The sequence below is a fragment of the Barbatula barbatula genome, assembly GCF_947034865.1.
Source record: "Barbatula barbatula genome assembly, chromosome: 2".
Classification (NCBI taxonomy): Eukaryota; Metazoa; Chordata; class Actinopteri; order Cypriniformes; family Nemacheilidae; genus Barbatula; species Barbatula barbatula.
In genome coordinates, this window is record NC_136767.1 from 5,640,804 (window position 1) to 5,665,325 (window position 24,522).

Consider the following 24,522-nt stretch of genomic DNA (forward strand, 5'->3'; position numbering starts at 1 on the left):
CACAGGGTGTTCCTACTTGCATACAGTGCATGCGAGTCTTCGTTTTCACAGCACGAACGGAAGCTTGCCAGACCGTAATCGGTGATTTTCAAAACGAAGCGGCTGTCCACCACGCAATTGGATGACTTCAGGTTGCCATGGGAGCCGATGTAGCTGTTGTGCAGATAATTCATTCCCTGACGGCAGAAGCATTAAACAGAACATGATGTATTTGCCCAAACCCGGAAAATCTCTTGCTGGACACGTAAAATAAGAAATGTTAAATTTGTATGGTGCATAGTCATTTGGGATTTGAAATTCTTAGTGTAATAATACTTCCTTGCATGATAAAATAAATAAGAAAATTACTAGGTTCGGAGGAGCCAAAGAACATATTTTATGATTATCTTTGGAAGGCACAAAACTAAAATTATGATTAAAAGAGATTGTACTCCCACAAAACAGCCTTGACATCGGGCTGTCCGTCATAAATTCATAAGGCCTAAGCTTACTCAATTCTTTCAAACAGATAAATCCTATTATCAGTACTTTTTTCAGCTATTTTCCATCTTGAAAGCAAAATGATTTGTTATCAACATTTCACTTTGATGTACAGGTAGTTGCGGTCCAATTGTGCCAGAAAGTATTTTGTGTCTGGGCACTCAAGTACTTGTGACACAGATATTGGCTTACATTAATGGAGGGAGAATTAAGAGTGAAATTACTTTCATGCATCTTTCCAAAAACAATGTCACAGTATCTTTGATGCCAGTGCATTTACTCTAACTAATGGGACTCGGAAAACAAAGCAGCGCTGCTTTATTATTCTGTTTCCCAAATGGCTATTTCAATAGTAAATCTTGTATTTACAGAGCAATCAGCAATCACATATTTATATAGTAGAATATAAGTATTAAGGCACTCTATAATATTTGCAATGTATTACATAAACAATGAATAACGAATTTAAATAAATATAAATAAAGTTATTTAAAAATATTCTATAAATATTTTAGATTTTAAAATCTATATAAATATAAAATAGATTTTCTTACAAACCTTTACAATGTCATTTATCAGCGAGTATCGGAACATCCAGTCCAGGTTGATACTCTCATTTTCCAGAATGTCCTGCAAAAGAACAAACTTTAAATCAACGCTCTGACAGCTCTGAAATGCACGGATGCTTGAGTTTACGTATGACCAAAGCATTATGAAAGTGCAAAATGTAATGTTAAGTATTTACAATCATTTAAAATATTTACCTGTAAACTGCCTCTAGGACAATACTCTGTCACAATGCAGACGTTTGGTGGATCTATACAGGCACCAATAAACCTTGTCAGATGGTTGAACTGCACGTCTCTCATCTACAAAAACCAACAAGATGAACGTTTAATGTAGTTTAGTTGTCGGCTATGTAGAATCAAGACTTGTATTTTACATTTGACATTTAGAATGCTGAACACTCAAAAATAAACTAAATAGTATATATTAACTATTAGCTAAATAAACCTAATATGATGCTTTGCAATGTATTGCTGAATCCACATTGATCATAATAACCCTTGTGTCACATTCGTAGATCAACAACAGTGCTGTTTCTTTACAGTCCTTCTTCACATGAAGTAAGCAAAGGTCACACAGCATCTACCAAAATGGAATTGCAATCTCTGAAGCCATGCAAACTTTACACTCTAATAATGCTGAGTTATTTTCAACCCAGCGTTGGGTCAAAAAGACACAATCATTTGGACATACATTAACCTGGGATGTAAAATTCTGGCTTGTTGTAACTAAGATTCCAATATAAAGATTGACCAAACAGCTGGGTTTATCCCTTTTGACCCATCGCTGGGTTGAAAATAACCCAGCATGTTTTATAATTTTAGCATGACCTATAAGATATATAATGTAACAGTGAGGGTAAAAGTTAGTGGAAAGTCAAGTTTCCATTGGCAGCGCACACCTCCCACTCCCATCCATCTGTCTGGACCTTTAATCCGTTCTGGCCTAACGGCTAATAAGGGCCCCAGGGCCACGTGTGTAGGGTCTCTGCCATGAACCCCCTTACGTTTCCTATCAAAGCTGGCAAGTTATCCCTGGTAACACTCAGTTGGTCTTATGTGCTTTCCCTCGGGATAACACCATCAAAACAAACCTGGGCTACAAATAAGACTGCTGTGGGAACATTTGGATTTTTTGAGCATGTAAGGGGGTTTGCGAGGGATGAACCTAAATCGTGATAGACTAACAGCAGATGATAGACAAAATAAAACATCCATGGTTGGAAGACAATACTTTACAGTACAGTAGCATGTTTACCGTGCAAAATATAACAATTCTTCGCATACGAATTGATATTTTTTACAAAGTTACAAGTTCGAATGACTTGTTAATCCAATTTGATTTAACATAAACATTTAAAAGGATACTCCACCCAAAAATGACAATTCTGTCATGAATAACCCTTACAGCCTTATATAACACAGCCTCGATAAAAAATTTTCAAAGCTTTGAAAAACAGGATCTTGAAGTTCTCTAGACATGCTAATATTTTATGTTGTGTTGTATGGTTTAGCAAGAAAGAGATTAATAATAGCCAGTTAAATATCCCTGTGGTGCTTCTGTTGTCACATGATCAATAACAAGCAACTATTTAGGTAACAGAGGACGTCTCTCATACGTCCTTTCATGTGAAGTCTTGAGTTCGTCATCTTTAACAATGAAGAAGAACTTCCAGGGTTTTAGCAGAAAGTGACGTTCTTAAACATCATGTGAACACTGGATTCCTTACACCAGAGCGATATGACCACGTGCATCATTGCCATTCTACCAGGTTTTTGATGGGTGTTCATGTGCAGGAAGGTTTGGAGTTTCATTGCTAGCCATCATCTATGATTCAGTTCACCTAAAAAATCATAATTCCTGTGTTTATGTTGATTATTATTACATTTAGTCATTGTTAACATGTAGCCATGTATTAACATGACGGACTCAACAGTAATTGCATTGTGAAACATCACCCTCACAGATGTTGAACAATTTCTGAAATGGTCATTTTTTATTTGTTTTGTGATTTATTTCCACAATTATTATATAGTTCGTGTACCTATATCCTTGTGATAGTGAGTATTCCCTTAAGGAAACACCTTGTAAAAACAACATCCCCCTTTCAAAAGCCTTGTAATGGCACCCCACCCCCACATAAGAATGCATGTGTGTATGCGTTTCTATATGTCAAATGTGCAGGAAGAGGGGGAGGTTGTTTTAAGCACCTTGGGGCTGTCCACTGGGGTCATAAACGGCGGACTAAACACACATAACACACATACTTCACCTTCTTCTCTCAGACACGGATACAGATAGATGCGCGCACACATGCAAAATGTCTCCTTTATGATGAAATGTTTTCTCTTACATGCTTTAGTTCAAACAGCACTTGTCTGGTCAACTCGATCCGCTTCTTGTTCACATGTTTGATTGCCACCAGGTTACCCTGTTGGTAACAGAAACACACGTTAAAGCGAATCTGAAAGGCAACATTGACTCTCCGTTCCAACACAGCCTGCGGTCAGAGAAATCAGTTTAGGTCCGAATATTAGAGCGTCATAAATGAATACATGGATTATTTCTTACAGGTTGCTCTTTGAAGGCGATATCTTCTTAGTAACTTTTTATTTATTTATCAACTTATGATTCAGTAGGAGGGAAAATGTGTAAAGAATAGAAAGGATGGTTAATATGGATTTTGGTTGATGTGATGGAGTTCAAACTCTGTTGACCACATTTACAGACAAAGTGACCCTGTGACCAAGTGATTCTTGACTGATGACTTTGGCATATCTGTGTGTCAGATTATGACATCGTCAGAACTGAAACTCTCTCTGTCAACAATTGTCTCATTTGTGTCTATTTTTATTCCTCAATGTAATTTTAGGAGGAATATATGAGACAACATTGATATACTTCATTGAAACATCTCTACAGAGCTATGTAAAAGCAACCTTGTAGAATGTGGAAGGTTATGAAATAAACTAAATAAAAATAAACTTGTTTTGTCTTTCTAAACTGACACTAAAATGGATTTTTAGAATATGTCATTTGATTTGCCCTTGTTTGTGACACAATGACAGCAGAAATATTCAGCTGGGTCAGTGGACATCTGATGCCTCGGTGTCCTTTACAGCTTACACTCGGACAAAGATCTGACAGTCACTTCTTTTTTTATTCAATGAGAAAACAGTACTGCACTGTACTTCACACTTCTTTACGTCAAGCTTTTAGAGAAGAACTACTTTACTGAAATTTTGTTACCATCCCTCTTGACAAAACAGCATATGCTGGTTAGGCGTGTTTTGAAGCACCGTAGCTGATTTAAGCTGGTCGCGTACTGGTCCTTAGCTGGTCATGAGCTGGCTTAAGCTGGTCCTGAGCTTGGAGCTACCTGCTTGGGACCGGCTTAGAACCAGCACACCTTGCTTCAAAACTTACCTAACAAGCATACCCAGTTTTTTCAACAGGGATAAAATAGCACTCACTAAGCTCTGTTTCAAAATCTAGCAAGCTTTTAAACTTGTGGATATTTGGAGTGTTGATGGTTTTGAGTCCCTTCAATGGAAGTCAATGGGGGCCGATGTTGTTTGGTTGCCAATGTTCTTCAAAATATCATCTTTTGTGTTATGCAGAAATAATTGCAAGGAAAATAGCTAAATTATGAAAGAATTAGCATTTTGGGGTGAACTATGCCTTCATAGAGGTCGGCATTACAATACATTGGCCAAACGTTTGTTTATGTTAAGTATGATTGTGGCCAAAAAGTGATTAGCGTAGCCACATGCTAATGTGCAAACATTTAACCTATTAACATTAAGGTCTGTTTACATCAAGGAGGATAACTCAAGTCAAATTTTAAATCGTTTAAAGAGAATAGTGGCATTTGCACCACAACTATAACAATACAGAGGAACGATATGGTTGAGATCACATTTGATCCATTTGAATTTAAAGGGGTCACACAAAGTTAAAATGTGAAACTACAGAGCACAAGCTTAAAACAAACATAATGTTATCATCTGTTGGTGTGAACGCTAACGAAGTTATAAATAGTTATGCGCTAGTGATGTGTGAGAAGCGGTAATGATGCCTCATCTATTATAGTCTGGGTAATGTTAATGAATTGGCTGCCTTTGAAAGACGCCGCTTTTGAGGTTACAGGATACTGTTTCATAAGACAGCTGCCTTTGTAGGCAGTAGACAGTGGGGCAGCTCATAAGGGTTTGGTACGAAGCCAAAGAGTCGACAAAGGTGTTCTGAAGCATAACTACACAGGATAAAAAAGGATAAAGACAAACATTACAAAGTCATTTTTTACCTCTGCACATTTTATGAGATATTTATCTCACAACTAACCAGCTGATGATTCCAATGATATGTGCTAAATATGGAGGACCTGTGCTGTCGATCCCAAGATGAAGAACCTCTGTTCTTTTTTATACGATTGGCATATTGAAATGCGTGATCCAATTATTGTGGCACGGCGCACAGAACACTGCCTATCGACTTGAGGAGCTGCACCGCTGCATTATAGTCTGGTCTTAAAGCAACACATTGAGTTGACGGTGCACCCACTCTCCATTTCTCCAGTGAATTCACATGTGTGTGGGTGTGCTGCAGAGAGAGGGGGATGTCAGAAGAACTCAGCCTCACCTTAAAATAGCCTGTTTTTGCAAATAGCTGATATTTTCCATGAGCTGTTATCAAGGAGCCATAGCTGGAACCTCTCTGGAAAAGCAAGACACATAAGTTATCATTCAAGGTTAAGTGTGTTTGAGTCCTTGCATGCGTTTGAATAGAAGAGCTAAATGAATGGGACTTTAAATGAAGAAGCTTATGTTCAACCTATTATTAACATAATTTAATATCAAACATTCTTATTTTCATTTCAAAGTATAATATCGGCATTCAAATAAAAAAAGATGATTTTGAATCTTAGAAGGTCTATTTGGTATATTCTCCTTTTGCTTTAGTGGCAGCTTGTGCTCAAGTTGGGATGGACTGTACCAGCTTGTGCCAAACCTAAGAATGATTTGAGAATGTTATAAGGAGCGTCTCGTGTGCTTCAATGAAAGCAAAGAAAATCAGATGCAGTTAACATGGTCAATGTCACAATCTGCTTATGTTATATATAAGTGATCAAGACATTTCTTTATAGGTTTTTCTTCAGGTTTAAATGAACAAAGTTGCTTTAAAGTCCCAGTGAATTAAAAAATTACAATGCCTATTTTGTCATGAAATGTTGAGGCGTTTATTGTAAAAAATGTCTTAATGTGGGTCATTCTCTTTTTTAAATTTGTGTCCCCATCATTTTTTGTTAAAATCTGAAAATGTACTTCCTTCCTGTAATGACTATCCATTTTAAATGACGTATGTTAGACGGCTTGGGCGGAGCATCCGTTAACTCCTCCCCTATAACTATCAGTCTGCTGCCAGTTCCTTTTCAAAATGCAACAGCTGTTTTTATATATCCAATCAAATCGCAGAGAAAGACGAAAGCCACGCTCACTATTTGACTCATTAGAAATTCCATTTCATTCGGAAATGCGTCAAAATGGAGAAGTAAAAACGAGCTCAACTTCCGGTTCACAGGGACTTTAAGAGCAACAACGGTTAATCCACCTCCATATATTCATATATGAATCGTTTCCAAAATTAAAGATGAATTTGACTGATTTGACACATTTTTGTCTGTGATCCCCCATGATAACAGTGTGACATAAATCTATTATTGTGACACAGCCCTGCTTTACATTTAAAAAACTTAAATTGTTATATTGGTAGTATAATAACTTTATTTAAATAGGAGTAGAATGAATCATGCATTTCGTCCAGCGATGTGGAACACATGTAATCAGATCCCAAAATGTGCAGTGCGATACCCACATGCAGTGTATACTCCAGCCTGGAAAATTCACTGGCCTTCAAAATGTTCCAAGTATCCAAGGCCAAAAATAAATGATCAAAATACTGTACATCTCCATGTGTTTGCACGCATTTACTAGAATGTAGAAAAATAATAATTGTGGTAGTAATCCAAAGCAGAACCTGATAGGAGGAAAAGGAGTTGATTTCTTAAGGAGGGTAGGCAGCCAGACTTTGAACAATCTGTTAATTTGAGTCTGCTACTTTAAACCCAAACTACCTTCAACAAACCAACTGGACATTAGTCAAGAATGCGTAAACTGGAAAGATACAGAAAGTCTGAGAAGGTTATATATATTTTTATATAACCCATGAGGAATCTAATGGGCAACGCCTTGGACAAAAGTGTTTTGAATTTGAGAAGGTTTTGATTTTTTTAAAGTGCTGTTTGTGTCGATTTGTATGGTCTTGGTTCTTGTTGAATTCTTCTAAGGAAATTCTAAAAACAAAATAAAGCTACCTTTTGTGACGGACTATAAAATACTAAGCTATTATTTTAATTCCCAAGGAATTTCATTTTTAAATGGTAAAACAGGGCCAGGTATTACAGCCAAGTCTAAAAAAGGCATTTTTATGAGATAAATTTAAACCAGATGAACACAGTCTGAAACAGGAGGAAACCTCTTTTATTTAACATTGTTAATAAGAAAACAAACTCAATGGCATTTCATCACAAAATGAATGCTTGTGAAAATGATTTTTAGAGGTGGTGTAAAAGTGGCCAAATCGAAAACACAGCAGTACTGTGCAGCCTTATGCCATATATGAGAATTCCAGAGTACCTGCGAGAGAGTGAGACGGCTGCCGGCACGTTTGTGATATTTGTTAGGACTTTCAAACTGCAGTTCCTCCCAGCGTATCCTCCATAGCATCCCAGCCAATTCCTTCTCCAGCTTCAGTTTCCTGCAAGTCAGTAGATCAGTAGATCAATAAATACAAACGACAACCATGGCAGAAAGAAAAACTTGCTTTAATACAACAGTACACTAGATTTTTTAAATTTCTTAGGAAAACCTTTGGCTGGGTGGAGACTTGCATACAGTTGCTGAGGTGATGTGAGTAATTTCTGTGCATCTCTATGCGGTTGCTAGTGTGTCATCAGTGGTTGCTATCGCAATGTGAAGTGGTTGCTTTCTGGGACAAACTATAAAGCCTATCCATGAGACTGTGATATTATCATCTATACCCATAAGCAAAATCAAAGCTGAAATCTCATTAATGTCTCAATTACATCAATAAAATGAAATGGAGAGTAAATGGGAACTTCTGCTTACGTTTCATATGTCTCATATAATCCTACTAAGAAAAAACTAACACAAATGTCTCCATTAGTGTTTAAGATTAGATTTCAGCAATGTAAAAACAATTATTTATATTATTGAAGACTTAAAACGTATGATTTTTCACATATACTGTAATCAACAATAATGTTTTGTGGTTTTATACATATTTACATGAAAAACATGTCATTTTACATGACAAACTGTAACTTTACAGTATGTTACTAGTATTCTAGTTATAGAGTGTATTTTTGAATTACAGAAAAAAAAGTCAAATTACAGAAAAATTATTTTTTCTTTAAAACATTTACAAGAAGAACAGGAAAAACATGTAATTTTATGTGACCAAACTGTTATTTTACAGTATTTCACTGGTGCTCCAGCTGGCGGAAAATTTATGTTTTTTTACAGTGTCTTTTTTAAAATACTGTAAAAACGTCAAATTACAGGAAAATACTGCAATCTATAAGAAAACTTGTAATTTTACATCATTTTACACTGGTGCCGCAACTGCCTGAAGATTACCATTTGTATTTTTGAAATACAGTAAAAATGTAAAATTAAAGAAAAAGATACCCATTACAGAAATCCATAAAAACATGTAATTTTAAATCATTAATTTAAAACACATTAAATCATTTATACTCTATTATTGTTTAATTGAATGTATACGTTGTACGTTGCTGTGTTGAAACGGAATTGAGTTGAATTTATATGAGCTATGACCTCGTCAATGTCAATCTGATTGAGGTGGCCAAGCAAATGAAGGAATGCAAGGATTACTGTCCAATCAAATGAAAGAAGGCGAGATTTGCTTTTGCCAGAAACAAAGGTTTAAGGAGTGAAAGAGCCAGTGTGATGTAAGTAGCTAAATGTTTACATTTATGATTATTTAAAATTATGTAAAATTCACGTATTATTATTTATTATTATTATTATTGCTTTATTATTATTTTCTGGCGCTTGGGAGTTCTGGCGCTACACTCCTTTGGGGTCCTATGGGGATTGACGCACAACCCTATAATGTGCAACGCGGCCGCTAACGAGCGGATGGAGCCCGGTAAAAGTTATTGCATATGGGCCCGGACCTGACTTGCTATACCACTGGCATAAACAGTTGTGCAACAATGTTTCATACTAGGATTAGAGGTTTTGTAAATGACCTAAAAAAAAGTACAAGTATGGTTAATAGTTTTTGGCACCACTAATTCATTTTGCACAATTAGTTTAAATAGCCCATACACAGAAGGTTTATCTGCGTGTAAGATTAAACTATGGTGGAAACAATTTTTGCAGCAGACTGAGTTAAAGTTCGATGGAACGATAAAATGTGAGCCAATCTCAGGGTCAAGGATGTCGTGTCCTTTTCAACATATAATCTTTTACCATAGGCAAACCAAACAGTCTAGCCAGCCATGTGGATAAATACGCGGGCAACTTCCAAGTGAATCAACACATTTTGAGGATCTCCCTAAGGACCTGCTATTTCTCAACAGTTTCCATTTGCAGCGAAGACTTTTTTTAGCAAATCAGAATCTCCAAATGTCCAAATGATGTTGACTAAGAATTGCAAAAGGAGGATATCAATAAAGAGAATCACAATCGGTTCCAGTGCACTCAAATCAAAACAAAAAAGAATGAAATAGAGAAACCCCCAAACATTCCACTACAATCTAAAAGGTGTAAAATGCTTCCAGATGGCAGAATGTAAGTAATGCAGCGTCTGCATTTTAACAGGGTTTTTACCCTATTTTAGAGCCACCCTGGTAAGCCCCAAAACAAGCACCATTATTTGTTTTTGTAGACTAGAATTTGGAAGCAGATAGGTGGAAAAATCCTCAGCAGGGTTTTTATATTAAAGAGCCATGTTCAAAAATGTATGCTCAGCTGTTTGCCAAAGGGAAAATCCTCGTTCTAAAATGTCGAAATTCCATGAAGCATTGACTGAAGGGAATTGCTTGACTTGCAAGAGGATAGTCGGACTACAGCGGTACGCCTAAGATGAAAACCCATATAATAAACCAACAGAACAGATAGATGCAAATTGCTTATTTCTATTTTGAAAGCTTGTTTGCTTCACTCCATTTGCAATGTTTTACATCTAAGCAGCTTTCTTATGGCTTACTACAAATGTGTGTTGTTTTAGAGCTTGAATTACAGTTCTCCCGAAAATGTAAGTCATCATATTCAGCCTCATCACAAACTTATTTTTATTTATGTAAAAGACATTACAGGGTTACTTCTATCAGAAGGTCCGCTGTGCTCTTTTCCGTGGTTATTAAGCAACATTTTCAAGGCAACACTTTGTGCTATATTTACTTGTATTAAATAAAATGCTTAGTTAGGAAACAGAATAAATATGTTCAGTCAAAGTAACCTCTCAAACTGACTAAAAGGCAAATTAATTGTAAGACTCCACCCAAGCCCAACTGTGCCATCATTTCCACAAATAAACTCAATGGTTTCTCTTCTTTGCACTGTATGGCAGTGGCCCCTGTTAAATAAACAATGTATTTTGTAAACGCAATGGCAGTTGGATAAAAGCTAAAATTTTCCAGATTAACCAGAACTTCTTGTGGAGTCACATGTCAAATAACCTGAAATCCCAAAATGACTTTGGGATAACATTATTTGGTTCATTAGGCCATAAAACACTGTAAATTTGTTGTAGAAAATTACAATAAATACTGGCAGCAGTTTTCCAATAAATTACTGTAAATGTCAATTATAGAATACATTTAAGTAATGCTTTTCAATTTGAGTGTAGCTTCATTTACTTACAGTAAATCACAACACAAAACAAAAAGTAATCTTACAAAAAATAGTTTATGTCTCCCTTGCCAAAAATATCCCTAGCCATTTGTCAGTTTTTTGCCTGTAAATCAATTTACAGTATAGAATACCCATGAAAGCCTGACTAATGTCAGGGGGGATATCTTTTTTGTTTTCTTTGTGGGCATTTTCACTACTGTTAGTCAATTTAAAGAACAATTAAAGTAGTGCTGATATTTACCCGTATATATTCCCTGTTATTAACAGACTTATACTGTACTTATGTTTGACAGCATTTTACACATTGCAGAAATTGGTTACAATGTATGTGGTGTTTGTGTCTACAGGAAGACTGAAACACAAGTTGGGTGATGCAACAGACAATGACCCAAGGCACATGGAACAACAGAATGGCTTCAACAGAAAACATACACCTTCTAGAGTGTCCTAACCAGAGCCCTGACCTCACCCTGGCATTACCTCAAAAGAGCTATTCACACCAGATGTCCTAAGAATATTGCCGAACTGAGACATTTTTGTAAATAAAAATGAAGCAAAATTACTTCTCAGTGTATTATCAGTTTAATAGGATAAATTCAAGGGTTCCCATAGTTTCCCAACATTGGCCTGTGAATGCTGACACAGTGTACTTAATAAAGGCATGACAACAGGTGAATATTTGTTAAGATCATATAGAAATATACGATCAATTTATGCAGAAATCCAGAAATATTTTTTAAAGAACAAGGCAGGCGAGTTATTTGAAAGCAGCAACAAAAAAGTTCAATAGCCGTTTATGAAAAGCCTAATCCTAGCAGTATACTGCTGATACACTTATATACTCAATACTTCAAATTTTGACATGGACGAGTGTGGGTGGATGGGTGTTCTTACACAGAATTTCCATTTTAGGGACACTTTCTCAAACCGAGCTTAGAAGAGAAATGACAAGTCCAAGAATAAGTCTACCTACGCTGCAACTGCAATATTTATTCTAGTAGCCATGAGGAGCTAACATCAATATTTGTCTCAAAGTGTTGACTATAATGGGCACGAGCCCATTTATATAAGCCATGAGTCAGCTTCCACGGTTCCCTTTTCCACAAGACGGCGTGCCAAACTATTCCGTTTTATCCTCTCTGATTTTAGAAATAAAAATATAATATTAAAATTAGACTATTTTACCTGTAATTTTATTGTATTTTTCCATCCATCCATAAAAGTATTAACCATTACTATTTATTACTTACCCTCATATAAAATGCTTTATCTTGTTCTGATCTTACATACGTTATAAATGAAGCAAAGAGGTCAATTGCACAAGCGAAAAAATGTTAACAGCGTCTTCTGACCAAGTGAAATGAGCAGTGAAATACGGTATTTAGACTATCAGCATCTGCGTCTGAAAGAAGTTTCACATTTTCCTGCATTCACACGAAAAACTGCCGTGCGGTTGCTCTGGCAACAATCATGTAAATTCCACTCTGGCACCTATAGAAGCACTTCCCGTAAATTCTCTGAAGAAACAGCTGCAGGTCCCAACATGTTCCAACATGTATCCTTTTGATCCCTTAAATCAAATCTTTCTCTGAGATTTCAAATATTGACATTTATACGACAAATAAAATAATGAAAGAATACAATAAAACAATACCTGTAGATGAGAAAACTGGATATTCCAAATATTATGAGGGCCAGTCCAGACCCAACTGCCACAATTCCAAGGACCGGGATGTGATCTGGGAAAATACAGTAACAATTATTTGAAACAAAACTCTTGACAACAAGCCACACACATTTCTTCTGAATACACTGAAAACCGATTGAAAGATTGAATTGCAATTGTTTATTTGCACATATTATCTGTGTAGTTTTTTAGTATACGATTCACGAGTTAGTTGATGGTGCTAACATAAAAATGTCTAAAATGTCATTAACTCATCCTGCCAACTACGCCAAACAAAAATGACTATGCGAAAAACCTTGTCTCACACTAGGTCACACTACATATCTTTCTTCGTCAGGACATTTTTTCATCCATCACTCATAGCTGTAAATTTACAGCAGTCAGGAGACAAAGCGGTGATATAATAAAATGAACAGAGTTTATTAAATAATGTTCATTGCGTTTTAAAGCTTATTCTAACATCAGATTCAGCAGGGGTTTTTATACTAAGCAAATCAACTATTATTATGCAACAATGTCATGTGATGCTATTTAAAACCTTGACATTGAGCCATTCCCGTATCTCTGCTAGATTTACCAACATTACTAGATATTATATTTTAAAGCATATTTTATGGACTAAGATAAAGGAAACGTGTGATTGTGTTGAAGTTGTATTATGTAAAATTTTTTGTGCTGCCATTATTGGGCAGGTCCCCCTGGAAAAAGAGATTTACATCTAAATGGGACTATAATAAATAATGTAAAATTGTGGATAATAAGTCAAATTAAATGTTTTTATTGAGCAAATACAGTATATAGAGACATATAAGAAAATCCTTAATGAAAAACAGCACAGTAGTATTAGAATTTTTTAGATTAGACAATATTTTGGGGGTGTGCTGTCCCTTTAAGATCTGAATGAGGACAATTTTCATTACTGGGTAAACTAACCTTCAAATTAAAAACTTGAATCACAATTTCATATATTATTACATTTATATTATATTTTTACCGACGTCAGATGATGGAGTTATTTTGACTTTAATAGACTGTAATCTGACAACAGTTGTGTAACACATGAAGGCATGCCGGCTGTCTTTGTTATATGGACTTCAAGTTATTATTATAAATTTCAACAGCCCTGTGGTTAAGTTGATTGACTAAAACACATCCTTAAAGTTAAATGACAGCTTCAGCCATTTAAGGGCATTTAGTAAACACATAGTTAAACTCCAAAGCAGTGGTTACTTACAAAAATACAGTATATAGTGTATTTTTTTCATTGACATACAACGCATAAAAGTGGGACATTGATTTTGTAAAACACTAAACATTTCGCAACATCCATATGCAACGAGTGGTCAGGTGTGAAGGTAATGTTGTTACCTTCATTGCATGGGGAAAATCCACATGGTGGGTAGTCCAGAGGAGGAAAACCCTTTGGCCACTGAATCTTCTCTGTTGGTGACCAAAGGATATCTTTACTGCTTCCATTATAGTGGCCAACAACCTGTATAGCAAGAAATAAGCATAACCCACATTAAACATCTAACAACGTATTACACAAACATGAAGCTTTTTATTATATCTTATAATATTTCTCTGTTGGAAAATATTTAGTGATATTAATGATTTTGCCATAATCTTTCTAAGCAGATGATGAAAAGAAATGATATTTCTTGGTGGCTTATGGGGTAACTATGGCAACAAACTGTGGTATAAATCGAACTCTTTGTAACCAGCTAGACAACCTTTCTTTTCTTTCTTTTTATAAAATAAATCTTGATAAATGAAACAATGCTCCCTGTAGAGTTATGAATGAACAAGACAAACAGAAGAAATTACAAAATGCTTATACGCTCACAAACATATGCTTTCAATTAAGACAAACAGTGTCATGATCCTGCCTCTCCTTGGTTTTCGAGTCTTGTGGCAAGATCATGTCAGTCCCATGTGTTTTGTGTTGAGAAAGAGCATTGTTTTGGTTTGAGACGCCATGCTCTCTCTCCGGTGTCACGTCCTTTAGCCCCGCCCCCTTGTGTCCCTGTTAGCGGTCCATTAGTGTTAGTCTTGTCTCCAGCCCTGGTCCATCTTTCCCTTAGTGTTTCAGTCCCCTCACCTGCCTCGTGCTAACCTCCTGTTAGCTTTCCCTTAGTGTTTCATCCATGTCACCTGCGGCCCTTCTCCCTGTGTCATCAGTCCTTGTTAGTGTTTCACTTTATCAAGCCCCAGTTTCCCCTCTGTCCCTTGTCGGTTCATTTTGCACACTTTGCACATGTATCCTAGTCTGTCTTGCTAACCCTGCCTCGTTTTGGATTACCTGTGTTCCTGTTTCAAGTTTGTGGACTTATAGTTTATTATTCTTATTACCTTGTTTGTTTTGTCCCCCTTGTGGGAAGTTTTAGTTTTTAGTCTTGTCTTGTTTGTGTTCATGTTTTCCCATCGAGGGTCTTTGTTTTAATAAAGTTGTATTATTTAGCAAACCGCTGCCTGCGCTTGGGTTCTGTCTATACATCATAACAGAATGAACCGACCACAGAGAACCCAGCAGGCAGCCAGAGTCCGTGAGCAGTCCTCTGCCTCTTCGGCCAGCCAGGACCACCAGCATTGGTGGCAGTCGACCGCTGACTTAATCCAGCGGGGCGATGGTCCTTTCCCTCCTCAGGGCGATAGGACCGTGGGTGAGTATGCTCGAGCGTCTGTCAAGACTGGGTTTTCTGCCAGAGACGCTCATGAATGTCTACTTCCTGGCGGGCCTCATTAAGCCTCCACCGTTGGAGGAACGGGAGAGGCTGATACAGGGGTCCTTTCAGCAACTAGTCAGCAGTCTTGCCTCCAGCTGCCCCTCTGCTTCGCGCTCTCCCCTGCCTCCGATCCCAGAGAGTCATTCCCTCAGAATCGGGGTTTTGGGCATCACCACACACTCTGCTCCACCACCAGCTAGCCTCCGTGGTAGGCGTGGACGGCGGGAGTCGTGGGACTCCCCGTCCGACTCTTCCAGCACGGAGATAGTGGGGTCCCCCAACGCTACTCTGCAGCCGGCCACACGTCCTGTGAGCCGGTCAAAGAGGAAGAAGCAGAGGAGAGGGGTCCCAAATCCGGTGTTCCCAAGTCCGGTGGTCCCAAGTCCGGTGGTCCCAAGTCCGGTGGTCCCAAGTCCGGTGGTCCAAGTCCTGTCCAGCCGGCCTTCCAACCGACCCTCCAACCTACTACGGCCGTCCCGTCTTGCCCTACCCCTTCTAGTTCCTCCCACTCCGAGAAAGGTATCCCTACCATGCCCAGGCCTTCCTACCCCACCCCTCCGCCCAGCTCTAGGAAGCAGGGTCCTGTCCCTCCTAAGTCCCCACCCAGTTATAGCGTTCCCAAGTTTGTCCCACCCATTCCGCCTCCCCCCTTCCCATTGATGTTTATTTTATTGTCCAACCCAATCCCTTTTTAGTCATGTCAGCCCTGTCCCTAGTGTTTTCTGTTCTGTGTTTATGGTGTCTGTCCTCCTGTCTGTCTGTCTTGTCATGTTTAGTGAGATCTTGAAGAACTCCTGGAGGAGTTCTTTAAGGCGGGGGCTCTGTCATGATCCTGCCTCTCCTTATCTTGGTTTTCGAGTCTTGTGGCAGGATCATGTCAGTCCCATGTGTTTTGTGTGGAGAAAGAGCATTGTTTTGGTTTGAGACGCCATGCTCTCTCTCCGGTGTCACGTCCTTTAGCCCCGCCCCTTGTGTCCCTGTTAGCGGTCCATTAGTGTTTGTCTTGTCTCCAGCCCTGGTCCATCTTTTCCTTAGTGTTTCATTCCCCTCACCTGCCTCGTGCAATCCTCCTGTTAGCTTTCCCTTAGTGTTTCATCCATGTCACCTGCGGCCCTTCTCCCTGTGTCATCAGTCCTTGTTAGTGTTTCCCTTTATCAAGCCCCAGTTTCCCCTCTGTCCCTTGTCGGTTCATTTTGCACACTTTGCACATGTATCCTAGTCTGTGTTGCTAACCCTGCCTCGTTTTGGATTACCTGTGTTCCTGTTTCAAGTTTGTGGACTTTGTAGTTTATTATTCTTATTACCTTGTTTGTTTTGTCCCCCTTGTGGGAAGTTTTTAGTCTTGTCTTGTTTGTGTTCATGTTTTCCCATCGAGGGTCTTTGTTTTAATAAAGTTGTATTATTTAGCAAACCGCTGCCTGCGCTTGGGTTCTGTCTATACATCATATACATCATAACAAACAGGCTATTAAGAGGATTTGACTTTTATGCAACACATTATTTTGCATGTTAAGCCATCCAACCAAGGCAACGGATCCTGTAATTGTGGAGAATGTGGCATGTGGCTTAAATTAGACTGCTGATCTACAACCAACACTTGACTCAAGCATTGAAATATAATGTCAATATGTCAAACAATAAAATTTTCATTATACACAATGAAAAAATGACATGGTTCACCAAGTTATTATGAATAATCAAGATAAGACATAATTAGGGATGGCGTTTTCCAATACATTTTTAATAAAGCCTCACTAAAAAACGTAATCCTTAAAGGTTTGTTGACACGTTACTTACTGCATATTGTCCAGTGTTTAGGTTAGTCATTCCCCAAAGGCTGAAGTCTGTGTATCTGGCATTGTTCCGGTCTGTGCTAACAAGTCCAGTAACCCCTGAGATAAAACAACATCAGCACAGGGATCAAATAAACACTTTTGCTTTTAGAGCTATAAAGTAAAAAAACACTGATTTGCCTTTGCAACCAATAATATTTTGTTTGCTCAATGGCTATTCTTTTAAAGGACATTTGTCAGAGGTGTCATGAATTAAGAAACCAAATTTAACATGAGCTTTTGTTGTATAAAAGTTTGTTGCATTTAAATGAATATCCTGTGAGTTTCGGAACTGAAGTCGTCCTTGTTACTGAAATGACAACTTTAATTGACACCAGCCCCAGCAAACGCCAGATCCTGGAATCTAACTGTCTATAGGATGAACACCGCCTCCACAGAAGAATATCGACGACTACTTCTCTAGCCCCGCCCACTGGTTCGCGAATGACTTTAGCCACACATAGTACAAACTCCCGCACTTGTGATGATTGACAAACTGGTAACTATAGAGACATATTTTTCGGCTAAAGATTCGTTTTGTCCGTCACTTTAAACTCCACAGCTGATACGCTCTGTGTTATGTTTATTCTCGCAAGGCTGCATCACACAGCGCTCTTTTGCTTTGTTGCCATGTTCGTTATTAATAAGCGCTTTTATGCTTGCGGTTTGGTCTTAGATCAAAAAGCCTGTTCGCTTAATTCCCCATGTATTCCTTTGATAAAAAATGCACGTGTCGATGTTGGATTTGCAGAGAGACTGAGATGAAAAAAAGGAAATGCTGTGCCTTCATTATTGAATCCGACCGGAATCCTATCCGAGTAAAAATATATGTTCGACGCGAGTTTACAGAAGGGTCCAACTAAGCACGTAGCTTGTCAAACAGACACACAGAAATGTACATCACAGGGCACACTGCTGTCTTTTCCAATCATAGAAGTGGGCGTTTACTTCCAAGTCTTCAATGTGGCCCGCCCTTAAAAACCTAAACTTGGGTAGAAAATAGCCTATTACTTATTGATGTTGATGTTCTTGAATGTAACAACCACGCGAACCTCATAAGTAGACCTCAGACAACAGTATAAACTAATAAAAACAGTATAAAATAATAAAAATTCAGGACACCTTTAAGGGTCCAGTGTTTGAAATGTAGTTGCATATAGCGGTGAGGTTGCGAATTGCAACCAACGCCTCACTCCACCCCTTCCTTTCGAAGCACTACAGCTGCTGACAGTGCTAAGATGTTGTCACGTTTTCGCTTCTTTGTTGAAGGAGATAAACGTATTTAAGAAACGCATTCTGTAGAGCAGTTTGTCCGTTTGGAGCTACCGTAGAAACAACATGCAGAATTCCATGCAATGGGACCCGCGGTGTATGTAGATAGAAATAGCTCATTCTAAGGTAATAATAACATAACGCTTCATTATGTAAGCTCTTTATAAACATCTGAAGACACAGTTTTGTATATTATATTGCATTTCTGTCAATAGATCCTCTAAAAAATGGCACATTGGACCTTTAAATAAGGTTTCTTTCTTCTTAAATTGCTTTGAAAAAACAAAGGAGAATAAGTGGACATGTAGTTGCAGTATATTGTACTAATGTTCAGTATAATGTCTCTTTAAAGAATGATTATAGTAAAATATTAGAAGGAACTAGAGAGACTGGAGGGACAGTGCACTATTGGAATATTTCTTTTTGCAATTGTCCTCATGGACGAATCTGCATTTTTGAGGTAAACAAAGATGGATAACTTCTTACACTAAATGTATTCACGATGTCCCCAAAGTAACATCTATAAACCCCATAATACTCGAAAGTTCTGACAATTAACATCCACCGAGGTGCTTATTATTGACAGAAAATACAACAAACTACCCACTTCTCCTCCATGAACCCAGCAGGCAATGTTCTGCCTGGTTCCTGTGTGTGTTTGGCACAGCATGTGTAGTCTTCTCAAGGGAGAAAGCTCAGCAGATGGGCCGTGTATTAGAAACAGATTTTCCATACACAAGCTGGCCGGGACACGCTCTCAATCAAGAACTCTGACCCTTACATTCCCAGCAAGCGTGGCTGCGAGTTTACTAACATCAACCTCACAAGAGCTCTTACAAGCTCACTTTACAAAGAATCTAAGAAGAGCTGCCAAAACTCTTGACACTGTTGCTAAACACCGGATACTTGCTATCACTTCCTTCGACTGTGAAGGGTTTAAACGTGTAACTATGATCGCTCGATTAATATGAACGTCAACGCGTAATAGGGTCACTTTGCCAATGCTTTTATCACGCAGATGGATCTTTCCATTTGTAAAATGAATCAGCAGTTGCGTGAAACACACCCCAGATCCTGCGGCTTTGCATTCTCGCAGTGATGTTGATTCCGTCGTTCTGAGACACGCCGTCTGCTATCGCTTCGCTGAGGGCTTGTGCATATAGTAGAAATCCATCATGGAAACAGCCAGCAATAAAATCCATCTGAGGAAAGGCGAAACAAATTTGGTACAGTGTCAGTACAGGGAAACAGGGTGTTCTAAAGCTATGTGAAATTTTGTCAAGACATAAGGAAGAGTGGAGTAGGATGTTACAGGTTTTACTTTATTTGTTCTATGAGTAGTTATAAAAGTAGCATGTTCTTTCAGAGAACCAATATAGACATTCTATATGGAAAATGTGTTCATAAATTATACCCCAACAAAGCGTTAAATAAAATTTATTTGCATTGTATGATAAAATGATCATTGAAGCAGATAAAATTACACTGACAAGTGAAACACCATCAATCCTAAAAATATTTTGTGTGAATACCAGCGGATGAATTCATCTTTACACAGAATTTTTGTGTAATTTTTATTGTGTTTTGATGCATTATGTTGGTTAATTAATTATTCGATGTTCATCGTCAGTTTTCGTTGTTTGCTTATGGCAACTAATCGAGCATTTGGACCCAGAAGCAGAGGTGCATGAAGTCAGACATAACATGGGGATGAAGACATGCTCAACGGCTCAATTTACTCACTGGCATCCAGTGGCTGTATTTTTCAAGTCTTCTTAAGTCATATAAAAATGTTGTGCGTGGAAAAGACAGATTTTAAGCTCATCTTTCCTTTCGAGTGATTTGTCAAATAATGCGCTTAGATCATTGAGTCAGTTAAACCTGAGAACTAGTTGTTCAGGCTGGTTAACAGATTTGTTGAGAAAGAGCTGACTTAAAAGAACGATCCAAAGTCATGCAGTCTTGGAACAAATTGAAGGTGAGTAAATTGATTTTATTTGTTGGGTGATCATATTAAATAACATTTGGAATGCATGCTTTGAAGTTGGCACATGGTGTCGGAGACGTTCTCTACTCTTGTCCAATACGCTGCTGATTCAGAAAACTGAGAATGACACGAGGAAGCCAAACTCAAGCTACAAGCACTTTTAAGTGTCACATTTGATCTTATAGCCGAAGCGAACGCACTTGAGTTCCCTCAAACTGAAGAGTGTGTTCATAGCTTTCAAGACAGATGTACAGAGCCAAAAGAGAACTATGCCAGGCTGGACAAATGTTTTGATTAAATTTGATGAGACAGATGGCTGTGCTTGTATGCCATAAAGCTTGGCTTGTTTATGAGAAACTCACCATTGAAGGCTCCAGTTTTACATTAAAGTCCTGTGTTGCTCTCTTGTGGAGATCTTTTCGGAAATCTGCATACTCAGAACTGTCTGGCTCCCGGTAGGTTACAATGAACACAGACTACAGTAAAAAAAGAAAATAGTCAGACAGCTATAAGATTCATTAAAAGAACAAAGTGATCTGGCCTGTAGGCAAATATTCATGTCTTGACACACAAAGTTAAAGGGAATTATGATGAATTCGTTTTCTTAATGGTACTGACATATGACTAAAATAATGCAGTTATACAGAAATGTAACACTTTTGGCAGGAAAATACATTTATTCTTAATTTTTTTATTATAATAGTAGCACAGTCATTATTTCATACAGTGCATGGCCTGAATTCAATACACATTAGAAAGTAGAAAGATGCATTTATTACCTAACCTATTTGTGTTTTTGCAATCGTGTGATCAGACTGTTTTGAAAGCTAAAGATGAATTTTGTCTTGTTTTACGTTAATAGATAACAATAATACTAAAAGTCACAAAATTTCAGCTTTGATTTCGAAAGCACATCTTTTGGTTACCTTTAAAAACATTTTGTCAGGTTGCTACACTAGAAACTTCAAATAATGATCTTCAAACCTTATCATTTCAAACCCTCATGACTTTCCTTTTTTCCCGCAGAACAAGGTAAAACAAAGTTTGGTAACCTAACTGGCCCCCATTCACTTCGATTGTATGGACACAAAACCAATGGAAGTGAATGGGGGCCAGCTAACAACATTCTTTAAAATATCTTATTTAGTGTTCTGCGAAACAATTAAACTCATACAGGTTTAAAATGACAAGAGGGTGAGAAAAGGATGAAATCATTTGATTTTGGGGTGAACTATTAATGTTGAAATACAAATATTCAGGCATTTAGTGAATCCATTTACATTCACAACTACACTGTGATGTGCTTACCTGTTTATGGTCATTTAATTGTGTTTTCGTTTTTTTCATAGTTACCAGGGTTGTGTGTTTATATAAATGGGATAAATATTACGTAAATAAAACATAAATCGTAATGTAAATGCTTTATTTAATAAGTTTGTAAACATATACAAATATGTTGGTTAATAGTGTTGTGACTTTTTCAAACGATTTGTGTCCATTCAAAACACATTATTTATGAATCTAAGCAACCAGAAAGGCTCTCAGCTAATCTGAATTAAATAAGTAATGATTTAAATGAGTAAAGGCTGTCAAAACAAACCTCAAACGAAAATCAGCTTGCAGGCATATATTCATACGGCAAAATCATACAGTAGTACAGTGAAAAAGTTCACAGCTTATTGAAACCGTAACTGCAAATTCTGTTAGCGGATAAATCGCATTTAGAGATGAACCATATAAATGAGAATAAAAAATGTCACCTGAAATAACTTTTTGGGGTCCTTCCACTGTATCTCTGAGCTCTGCCAGGGCACTAAACCATCCCCACTTAGACTCTCAGCAAACATATCAAGGTAGAAAATGGCGAAGTCCTCTGGGTTGTTCACATCATCCTCAAAGAGCTTCATTATTTGGAAGAACGTGCGTAGTGGGCCGCAGATATACACAACTGTGACAGAACAAGACAAGATATATGGAGAATGTAAGACATCAAAATACAAATATGCATGCGAGTGCTATTATCACCATTTCTTCTTGCAGTCATCTGCCGTGTTTGTTTATAGTAGAATCATGTTTGATCGTGACCTCTTTTCAGTCAGGAGGAGCTGAAATCTTATTCTTAAGCAAGCCAAACCATCCGTATGTGTGCACGGTAGTGATGCCTACCACTAATAACTGCTAAATGTTCAAATGATTTGTGGGCTGTACCTGACTCTTAAGAGGATGGATCGAAGCACAGCCAACTCTTTCTCTCCCCACAGAACAACATATTGATGCACATGCAAAAGCTTTTGCATCTGTGTGTGAGATTTCCCTTGTGTCTACTCAATGAGCATTATTTCCATTTGCAGCATCTCTCAGTTTTGCTGCCCGCCAGACCAGGAGCCCGGCTCCCAGTCAGTCGACATTTCCTTAAGTGTCAGACCAAGTCTTGCTCTCAGCTCCCAAATCCTCAGCTCTTCCAGCTTATACTGACAAACCTATGCTAAGTCGTCCTGCTGTCTCCTGGACAATCTCCAAAACAAACGTACGAGAGGGCAAGGAAAATGTTCAGCGGCGTTATAGAACTTATAAGAATCTGGCCCATGTATTTTTGAAAAAAGTCCATGAAATTTGCCTGAGAACAAATTTGTTTCACAAGAGTCCTTGCTGATGCTCTTGAGTTTTTTTGCGATTTGTTGTGCGCTTGCCGTAGGATGTTCTGTTGCTGCCCAGATCATGTTTGTTTTTTTAAACACAAAGAGCTATCAGTGCTTGTTTTTTTTAAACGTTTGGAACTGGTGAACACCATTCTTGTTGACGGTCTCATTTTAGGAAAATGTGTGTATTGATATCAATATGACATATGGGTTATACTGCAGATATACACTACCTCTCCTTAGAAAGCATGTAAAAATTATATTTTATGAATCAGAAACACCAGGTAACAAACTATGTATATGTGTATTATTTGTGTGTGAGTTGCGCTCACACACGGATGCACATCAACAAGAAAACACAGCATGCCACTGTTTCCTATTTGGCTTCTTCACATTTGGCTTTAATCTGCTTCCATTCATCTGAGAGGCAAAAAGACGCAAACTTGGGCAACTTGTTACTTTTAAAAACACCCAATATTCTATAAATAAGCCTTTAAATGATCACAGCCGACTCATTTTTGTATTAAGAACCCTTTATCATACCAAACAGATTGAAGAAATAAAAACACTATGAAAAGTATTGTGATGACACAGCTTAAGGGCTGATCACAATCTCATTGATGATTGGAATGTGAGCTCACAAACTGAACAAGCCCAAACGACAACCGAAAAACATGAATGAATCTGACCCCCAGGGTCAGGGGAACATAACCCATTGAGGAACGTGTGAGAAACATCCTGAAGCCTCTACCCATAAACCACTATGGAATTTTGAGACAATACAGAATATTTAAAAGAAAAAACTGACATCCCCTACTGAATCTGTACAGTAAAGTGCAATGCGTGAAGCAGATAACACCAGAGTCTCAAACGGCAAAACTAGATATAAATGTTAATAATAATTATAATGAGTTGTTCTTCTGAGAACAGTTTTAAGCTGCAATATAAATCACTATCTTCAGGCTGTTTGCAGTTGCCAAGCAACTTTCCGCACAATATTGAATGTGCAAAAGTGTTAAACCAATGAGAGATTAGCATTGATTCTTTTTACAACGCAAGTCAGTGCTTTCAATTTAAACTAGGTGCACTTAAAGCATTCTTGCCAAATACTGTTAACTACATACTTGTAGTTATACGGGTAACGATTAAGATGTGGGTTGGCACATAGTAATTACGCAGCATGTGGATACAGTACTATGCACATGTAGAACAAGACTGTAAACTAAAGTGCTACCATGCAAGCGATAGAAAGTACATTTCACATATGCTAACTACACGCCATGTTTTATTGCTATTGTCATTATGATGCTACCTATGCATTAATAAGGTTTAAAAAACCCAGTTGAAAAGCTCACGCGTTGCATATG

The 24,522-nt window shown here is 37.8% G+C and overlaps 1 protein-coding gene across 1 annotated transcript in view; it reads right to left on the reverse strand.

Annotated features, from left to right (window-relative positions):
- npr2 (natriuretic peptide receptor 2) overlaps positions 1–24,522 on the reverse strand; it is a 39,611-nt gene that overhangs the window by 11,290 nt on the left and 3,799 nt on the right. The window contains 12 exon segments of the mRNA XM_079472839.1: positions 17–176; positions 1,039–1,110; positions 1,245–1,349; positions 3,401–3,478; positions 5,689–5,763; positions 7,743–7,863; positions 12,667–12,751; positions 14,068–14,191; positions 17,223–17,317; positions 19,596–19,731; positions 20,879–20,992; positions 22,277–22,464. Coding sequence (XP_079328965.1) covers positions 17–176; positions 1,039–1,110; positions 1,245–1,349; positions 3,401–3,478; positions 5,689–5,763; positions 7,743–7,863; positions 12,667–12,751; positions 14,068–14,191; positions 17,223–17,317; positions 19,596–19,731; positions 20,879–20,992; positions 22,277–22,464 — 1,353 coding nt within the window.